Here is an 8,681-nt window from a genome sequence, read left to right on the forward strand (position 1 = left end):
TTTAAAAATAAAATATTTAAATATTTTTATAAATTACTTCTGTTTCATTCCAGAGGGTATTCAGTGAATAAGCAGTCTGTCAGTGTGGCTGGGTCTGAGAAATGCAGATTTCTGGAAACTTCACTCATTCCTTACTCTCATTTTGTGTGTTACATAGTTTTGTATTGCCAAATTCCCCGTGTTTACCTGTGCCTGGTTGGTTTTTAATAGCTTTCTTGGTGATGACTAGTAATTAAGCCTGAGATGCCAAGAGTTAGGAGTTCTCTAGAAGCCAGAGCAGTGCTGGGTTTAGCTGTTGCAGCACAAATTGTAGTGGTTCACATTGGTTTCAGTTCATCCTTTGGCAGCTGCACTGTGCACATACAGTGTGGTTCATGCTGTCATTGATTAAATACAATCCTTTGTTTAAATAACAAGTTGTTTCATATGTTGAAATACACCAGTGGTGGCTGTGCTCATTGTAGCAGGGTTTCCTCCTGCAGTGGCACAAAGTGTTGTCAGCATTTCACTGGGACCTGCTTTGCCAGATTAGAAACGTGAAAATAAATTAAATTTCATGTGGCAAAGTGGTATGAAATGTTTGAGAGGGGTCTGAATGCCTGGGAGTGCTCATGGCAGGGGGGGGGTGATGCTGCACTAGGAGCTTCTGCTGTTCTCTCTCAGGCAATCAGGTGCTGGTTGAGGCCAATCTGAGGTGTTTCACTCTGATTTGATGACTTTGTGGTATTGTTTGGATCCTGAAAAGGCTTCAGTGAGGTTTGTGGCTGCTCAATAGCTGCCCTGCAGGGGCTGTGGTTCAGTGTCTTTGTCTCCACAGCTACTGTGGCTTGTGCAGAATTTTTTCTTCAGATTCTGTTATTTTCCAGTAACTTGTCCTCATTTCCACTGTTGCAGCACTGGCTGCTTCCTGTGAGAAAGTGTTGCAGCATTCCATGTGCTGAACTGCATCTCCCCAGCTCCCTGCTCTGCAGCCTGGGTCCTGTAGGGACAGGATGGGTTTTCCCTGGTGCTGGTGTTAGCTTTTCCATCACCTGGGGTGTCCTCTGCTGAGGCTGACACCTTGTTCTACCAAATAGTTCATTAAGTAGCTTCTGTAATCAATAAAAGATCAGAGACTGAGAGCAGGTACACTTGAACAATATCCTGGGAGCAGTGCCCTGCTGATTCCATGTCCCTGCATGTGCACTGAGCTGCTGCAGGTTTTCAGGTTTTGATGTTTATTTTTTAATTCCTTTCTAACCAAAGAGCCTTCCAAGCCATGGAGGCCTGGAGCCTGCCCTGGCCTGTTGCTGTCATTGCATAGTGTGCCAACCCCAGCTCCAAATCATGTTGAGCAGCTGAAGAATCATGTGCTGCAAGGAGTAAAAATAGTGTCACTGTCACTGGCCCCTGTCCAACTAGTGCCTGTGGCAGCCCCTGCAATCTGGTGGCCGAGCTGGGGCCGGTGCAGGTCCAGGCTGGCTGTGCTCTCTGTGCCCCACAGTGCTTCCTCGTGCCTGGAAAACACTTCGGGCTCTCATGATTTATTGGCATTAAAAAAATATTTCCACTTGAATTACACAAACGTCAGCGCCCGCGGCTCCCCTGGGCCCGGCTCTCGCCAATCCCGAGCTGCCGTAGCTGGGGCTCGGCGTGTGCCGGTGCTGGAGCAGCGCAGGCGGTGACGCAGAGCCCGGGGGAGCGCGGCCGCCTCCGTCCCCCCAGCGCGGCCTCCCTGGGGCCGGAGCATCCTCGCTGCTGCCGCTGCCTGCTCCGGAGCTGTGCCCAGCACTGCCCGTGCCCTGCCTGCCACCGCTCCCCGCAGCCCCTCGCACCCGGTGCTGCCATGGATCACACCCGCTCACAGAGCCCACGAACCCCAGCTGTGGGATTTGTTGCGGGGTCGGGGTTCCCTTTTTCCTCCGGCTCTGTTTCGGTGGGAGGATGTGTCACAGCTTGGGGGGTGATGCTGCACATCTGAGCATCCCCTGCCCCGGCGGCAGGGTTAGGGGGTCCCTCTCCCTGCGGGGCCGGGGCTGGGCCGCGCTGAAGCGGGCAGGGACCAGAGCGGAGCGGGGCCGGGCTGGGATCGGGGCCGGGCTGGGAACGGGGCCGGGCTGGGATCGGGGCCGGGCCGCTCCGCTCCGCCCCCGGGCCCGCCCGTCCCGCCATGGCGGCGGCCTTCACCGCCCTCCGTGTCCTGCTCGGGATCTTCTTCTTCCTCACGGGCGCTCTGAAGGTCTCGGACTGGCTCTCTGCCGACCTGCACCGGCACATGGTGAGCGCGGCCGCGGGCTCGGCGGGCTCGAGAGCCGCAGGGCCGAGCCCGGGGGGAATGAGCAGGATGGGGGCAGTGCAAAGAGCAAAGAGCGCTTCGGCGTGCAGGGCTGAGCTCCAGGGGAAAGGGGAGGAACAGGTTGGGGTGCAGGGCTGAGCTCCAGGGGAAAGGGGAGGAACAGGTTGGGGTGCAGGGCTGAGCTCCAGGGGAAAGGAAAGGAACAGGTTGGGGTGCAGGGCTGAGCTCCGGGGGAAAGGGGAGGAACAGGTTGGGGTGCAGGGCTGAGCTCCAGGGAACAGGAGGGGAACAGGTTGGGGTGCAGAGCTGAGCTCCATGGAAAAGGAGAGGAACAGGCTGGGGTGCAGAGCTGAGCTTCAGGGGAAAGGAGGGGAACAGGTTGGGGTGCAGGGCTGAGCTCCAGGGGAAAGGAGGGGAACAGGCTGGGGTGCAGAGCTGAGCTTCAGGGGAAACCTGCAGGGCTGATCCTGTTGTGGTGCAGGGCTGAGCCTCAGGTGAGAAAGAGCAGGTTGGGACTACAGGGGTTCAGGGTGGAGCACTTTGGGTACGAGGCTGAGCCTTTCATTGTGAGTCAGCCAGAGTCCCTTGGAGCGCAGGGCTGATCCCCTTAGGGTGTGTGGTTATTTAGGATGCAGAGCTGGGGTTATTTAGGATGCAGAGCTGATCCCCTTGGAAGACAGGGCAGGGCAGGGCAGAGCAGACACTCTGGAGGGACTGTATCTCCCCAGGCTCAGGGCTGCCTCTCCCCTCTCCCACCCTTCCCAGGCATCAGAGTTCGTGCGTTTTGCCAAGGTGTTTCCCCTGAAGGACCTGGGGTTTGTGCCGGAGCCGGGCAGGTACCTGGCGGCCGTGGGCTGGGTGGAGGTGACGGCCGGGCTGTTGCTGGCATTTGGGCCCCAGCTGCTGCAGGAGATCAGCAACTTCATCCTCAGCGTCGTCATGATCGGTGAGAGCTGGTGGGGGCCCACTGCCCATCCTGGGGTCTGGGGACACCCTTGGCCAGAGACCCCCATTCCTACGCTCTGCTCCTTGCCCAGGTGCCATCTACACTCTGCTGGCGCTGCAGGAGCCGCTGGCCATGTGTGCTCCGGCCACCCTCTCCCTTGGCCTCCTCCTGCTGCTCAACATCCGTGGGTACCCAGCTGCTCCCCGGCCCAAGTTCGAGTGACAAGAGGCAGGAAGGACAGACGGGAAGGACAGACGGCTCGGCGGCTGGGGAGCTACGCCTTTATGGTGTTTCAGGGACGACGTCGCATCCTGCAGGGTAACTTGCTGATGAGACACAGTGTGTCCTCTCCTGCCTCTGCCAGTGACTCTGGTGCTGGTTGTCCCCTCACTGTGGGACCTGGGCTGGTCTGTGGGACGGTGGCCATGGCACCACTGTGACGCTGCCGTGGCACTGCTCTGCTGCTGAACTCGCACAAGGTGTCTGGCTCTTTCCAGCAGGGGCTGGCTCTGCTCTCTTGGGGGCTTTCAAATTTTGGAATAAAACCTCTTGTTTTTCATGTTTTGCCTCCGTGTTTGTTTCTGCCTTCCCCCCATGCTGAGTCTCGGGGGCTAAGGAGATGTACTGGGGCTGGTAGACCCAGTCCCTGGGGACATGTGGGAGCTGGTGCAGGAGCTGGCACAGAGGCAGATGGACAGTGGGGAGAGCCCATCTGGGGTGGGATCCCTCAGCCACCCACAGCCCCCCAACAATGTGCCAGGCCCCTTCTTGCACACCCAGGGAGCAACAGGAGCCAGTGCCCAGGGAGTGCCCAGGCAGCCATGTGCTTCTTGTGGATCCTGCTCCCACAGGGAGCCACCCTCTGCCACCCCAGATGGGCACAGGATAAATCACAGTTCACCTGAAGTGGCTCCCAGCAAGGGGCTGGGATGGCTGTGTGGGGAGTCTGGCTGTTGGGATAAGCAAGGGGCGTAAGACACCTCTGTACCCCTGGTGGAATCTGAAGGTAGGTGTCACCTACCTCAGGGTGACATCTTTGGTGTCCCAAAAGAGCACACAAAAATTGCAGGGCCACACAAAGCAGCGACTCATATGCTCACAGATCTTAAGGGGGGCCTGTAGGGCTGCTCCCCTTAAAACCAGCTTTGAAGCCAACAAAAGCACAAAGAGCCAGGAGGAGGCAGATTCCTGCTTTGATCCCTTTGGGGCATCCCTTTTCTCCCCAGCTGCCGGGTGCAGAAACTTGACCCTCTGCTGCTTTCATCCAGGCGTGGGTGGGAGAAGGGCCCTGGGAAATGGAATTAGATGTGGCTGGGGGCACGGGAGGGGGGTCAGCCAGGCCAGTGCTGGCCACTCCCACATGCCCCCAGCCCCGTCAGCCGGCGCAGGGGATCTTAGGGTGGCTCCAGCAGGGAATTCCCCATTACATACACACACAGGTGCTCCCCCCACTCCAGCTGCTGTCCCACAGGCACTAACACAGAGAGGATTGGGATGGTGGGTGGGGGTCAGGCAGCCCCTGCCTCCCCCAGCACTTAAAGCCATCCCCAGCCTGGCTGGGTCAGAGTGAGGAGCAGCCAGAGGGGACGGAGACGCTCCTGCCTGACCTGACAAGGTAAGAATCATGGTGTGGGTGAGATGGAGCATTCACTGTGTGTATGATGGGGAAGGGGGGGGAAAAGGGGAGCACTGAGGGATTCAGAGGTTCCTTTGGGGTCCAAATGAGGTCCCCCAGACTCAGCAGCTCGTGCTCTCCGCGCCTCCACGTGGGGCTGGGTGCTGTGCGTGCCGAATCCAGCCCTGCTGTGCTGGAAAACACCAGCTGGTGACTCAGTGCCTTCGTTGGCGAGGTGTGGGCAGGCAGTGATGAGAGGTGAAGTAACTGCAGCCCTGGATACAGCCACTGCAGCAGAGTGTGCTTCTCCATAGCCAGGACCAGAGGCAAACCCCGCTGTGCAGGACTGGGGGGCCCGGGGGGATGCTGCCCTGGATTTGTACCCCCTGTCTCTACCTGGGTTTCTCCATTCCGGAGCTCACCGAGCCACTTGGTGACTTCCTCATGCCTGGCTCCATGGGGAATTTGGGGTGCTGGGAGAGGGCTGGGGTGGGTGGCCCCACAGGCACGTGCTGTGTGGGAGGTGTTAAGCCCTGCAGCTGCTGACTGGAGCCAGTGTGGCACCTTCGGGTGCCTCCGGCTGCAGCTCTGTCCCCTGGCTGTGCTGCAGCTGTGCCTGCCACTCCCTGTGAGCCCTAGCTGGGCAATTGACAGCGGCCTTTAGGCTCCCTTCATGTGTGGGGGGACAGGGCTGGGGTCTCCTCCTCTCCTGTGTGAGCTGAGCCCTTCTGGCAGATGAAGGCATCCCTGCAGGGCTCTGCCTCCAGTGCCCAGCAGCTACTGCAGGTGCCAGCCAGAGAGGTCATTCTGTCCAGATTAATGTCCCTCCCCTGTCCCCAAGGGTTGTGCCACTGACTGTTCCCCATCTTTGCAGGAGCCCGGGATGAACAGCTCGGTGCCGGGACCCCTGCTGGTGGAGCACCCTGGCGAGTGTGTGCCCAACAACCCGGTGCAGTTCGTGCTGGTGCCCGTCATCTACTGCCTGGTGCTGTGTGTGGGGCTGCCGGGCAACCTGGTGGCGTTGCTGGTCTTCCTGCAGAGCGGCAAGGTGAGGAAGGCCATCCGCATCTACCTCATCAACCTCACTCTGGCTGACATCCTCTTCAACCTCACCCTTCCCCTCTGGATCCACTACTACCTGGCTGGGGGGGACTGGCTCCTCTCGGAGGCCACCTGTCGCCTGGCAGGGGCCGCCTACTACCTGGCGACCTACAGCGCCATCACCTTCATGGCTCTCATCAGCTTCAACCGGTTCTGCGCCGTGCGGGCGGCGCGGCGGGTGCTGCCGCTGACGGGGCCCCGCGGCGCCGCGCTGGCCTGTGCCCTGGCCTGGCTGCTGGGGCTGGGCTGTGCCGTGCCCACCCTGGCCACCCACCAGACCTTCCCCACGCCCGCCGGGACCACCGCCTGCTTCGAGCAGCACGGGCGGCAGCGGGGCTATGCCTACGCCATGGTGGCTTTCTTCTCCGCCGCCTTCCTGGTGGTGCTGGGCACCTACGCCTCCATCGCCCGGGCGCTCTCGGTGCCCGCCGCTGCCTCGCCGGGCTCCCACCGGCAGCAGGCCCGTGCCATGGTGCTGGGCATGCTGCTGGTCTTCGTCGTCTGTGTGGCCCCCTACCACCTGACGCTGGCCCCCTGGGTGGGTAGCCGGCCCCCTGCACCGCTCTGCGTGCCCCCCGACACCCTGGATGTGCTGCACACGCTGAGTGTGGCCTTGCTCAGCCTCAACAGCTGTCTGGACCCCGTCATCTACTGCTTCTCCATCCGGCGTTTCCGCGCTGACCTGCAGCGGACCCTGCGCAAGATCGGCCGGTGCTTCCCGCTGCCCCCGCCGGCCCCGCCCGGGCCAGCGCCTGCCGCCCGAGCGTCCTCCTTCACCTCCTCCTAGCGGGGTGGGCACCAGGGTCCTGCCCCCGCCTGCCCCGGGGCCTCAGTCCCGCTGGGACGTGGTCCCTGTTGCCAGGTGAGGGATCGGGAGCAGCGTGGGGGGAGCTCTGGCTTCGTGCGCTCCCCTCCTCCCACCCCCTCTGCTCTCTGTGCATTCCCACGCGCCCGCAGCTCCTGCTCGAGCACAGATCCTGCCCCGCATTGCAGGCACTGGGAGGGCGGCACTGGCACTGGGAGGGTGGCACTGGCACTGCGAGAGTGGCACTGGCACTGGGACAGTGGCATTGGCACTGAGAGAGTGTCACTGGCACTGCAAGAGGGACTCACCCAGCAGTGGGAGCTGAGCCACAGTGGGGTGTGGGAAGGCAGAATGGCGAGGGATGCTCAGTGGTTGCTGTCATCTCCCGGGGGTCTGCATCCTGCAGGGACATGCATGACCCAAGACCCCCATGGTGTAAGCTGGGCTGCTGAAGGGGCTGTTTGAGGCCCCGTGGCCATCCCTGTCCTGCAATGTCCCTAAGCCTCATGCCTGCACCCCTCCTGCTCTTGGCCAGGATTAAAAATGAACGAACCCAAGGCTTCTTCGCTGGCCCCTCACCGAGAGGTTTCTGCGCCCCGGGGAGGGCTGGATATGGGGCAGCCCCAGCCCCCAGCCCAGCCCCGCTCCTGCGGCAGGAGCCTGTCCCAGGGCAGATATTGCACGGGGGGCTGCTGACCGCCCCCCTGCCCGGTTCCCTGCCCCATCCCCTGCCCTGCCCATGGGGGGTCGGCCGTGCTGGGCTCAGCCCCCACCCCGCAGCCGCCGCCCCCGCCCCGTGAGCCCCGGCGCGGCGCGGGCGGCGGAGCGGGCTCGGGGCCGTGGGCGGCTGTGTGGGCGGAAGATGGTGTTTTCCCAGCCCTGGCTCATTCCTGCTGCCAGCACAGCCCCGCTCCCCGTGCTGCACCGGCGGGAGAGCAGAGCGGCTGCTGTGCAGCCACGTGGGTTCTGGGCATGCTGGGGGGCAGGGGTGCATCAGCTGCTCCCCAGCTCGGGGTCTTGCTCCCCCAGCACAGGGCTGCTCTCCAGCACATGTGCATGGAAGGAAATGTGAGGCACTGGGCAGGAGGAGATGTGATGCCTGGGGACTGCTGGCACGGGATGGGCAGCGTGGCAGTGGGCACCAGGATGGGTGGGTGATGCTGTACCTGTGGGTGGTCAATTATTAAGGGCTGCCTGGATGCCAGCAGAGAGGTGGAGATGCAGGGCAAGGCCTGACCCTGGGGAACGGGGACTCCATGTGCCATGGAAACTGTGCTCCACTGTGACCCAGGGACACCATGGCTCAGTAAAGCCAGTGTGGGTTCATGGGGTGCCCGTGCTGCCCGTGGTGCCTGGACACTCAGCCCCCATGGCTGGGGCTGGATGATGTCTCCATGTGCCGCAGTGCTGCTGCTCAGCAGAGCTGGGACGTGTCCCAAGGTGCCTCTGCTCCACACCCGGCCCCAGGCCAGCTGCCTTCGACCACCCAGTTTTTCCCCTTTTGAAGTTCATATTAAATTTTAATCCTTTTATATAACTGCTGAAGGAGGGGGCAGAGCTCTGCTCCCCGCATGCAGCAGGAGCAGCCGTGTCGGCAATGCAGGATGCTGCAGGGCCTGGTGGGCTCTGGGACTGGACATCTCTTCCTGGGGACACCAGGACTTTTGGGGGGCTCTCTGCACACCAGGAGTGGGGACAGCCCCAGTTTCAGCTCTGGCTCTGCCAGCGTGTCCTGTTCAGGGGAAAAACCTGGGCACTTGAACCACAGCACTGGGACATGGACACCACTGCTTAAAAACACACTCTGGGCACTCGTTTGGGCCATGTCCCCCCACGCACTGGGCAGGGCCTGGTGAGGTGTTCTGGGCTCAGCTTGGCACCAGAACGGGGCTTGTGCCACCACGCTACTCCTGCCACCGTGCAGGGCGTTACCCAGGTT

At 61.5% G+C, this 8,681-nt stretch overlaps 2 protein-coding genes across 2 annotated transcripts; both read left to right on the top strand.

The window, feature by feature from the left end:
* Window positions 1-2,107: 2,107 nt before the first annotated feature.
* TMEM35B (transmembrane protein 35B) lies at window positions 2,108-3,774 on the top strand. The gene is made up of 3 exons (XM_084222700.1): window positions 2,108-2,257; window positions 3,041-3,221; window positions 3,313-3,774. Exons 1-3 carry the CDS (start codon window positions 2,150-2,152, stop codon window positions 3,441-3,443), a joined length of 420 nt encoding a protein of 139 aa, XP_084078826.1. The 5' UTR covers window positions 2,108-2,149; the 3' UTR covers window positions 3,444-3,774.
* Window positions 3,775-5,719: 1,945 nt separating this feature from the next.
* On the top strand, window positions 5,720-6,724 carry LOC311163679 (platelet-activating factor receptor-like; the record flags this gene model as incomplete). The annotated part of the gene is made up of 1 exon (XM_084222723.1): window positions 5,720-6,724. One exon carries the CDS (start codon window positions 5,720-5,722, stop codon window positions 6,722-6,724), a length of 1,005 nt encoding a protein of 334 aa, XP_084078849.1.
* Between the last annotated feature and the right edge of the window lie 1,957 nt (window positions 6,725-8,681).

The sequence above is a fragment of the Fringilla coelebs genome (genome assembly GCF_963513975.1).
Source record: "Fringilla coelebs genome assembly, chromosome: 28".
In the NCBI taxonomy this organism is placed as follows: Eukaryota; Metazoa; Chordata; class Aves; order Passeriformes; family Fringillidae; genus Fringilla; species Fringilla coelebs.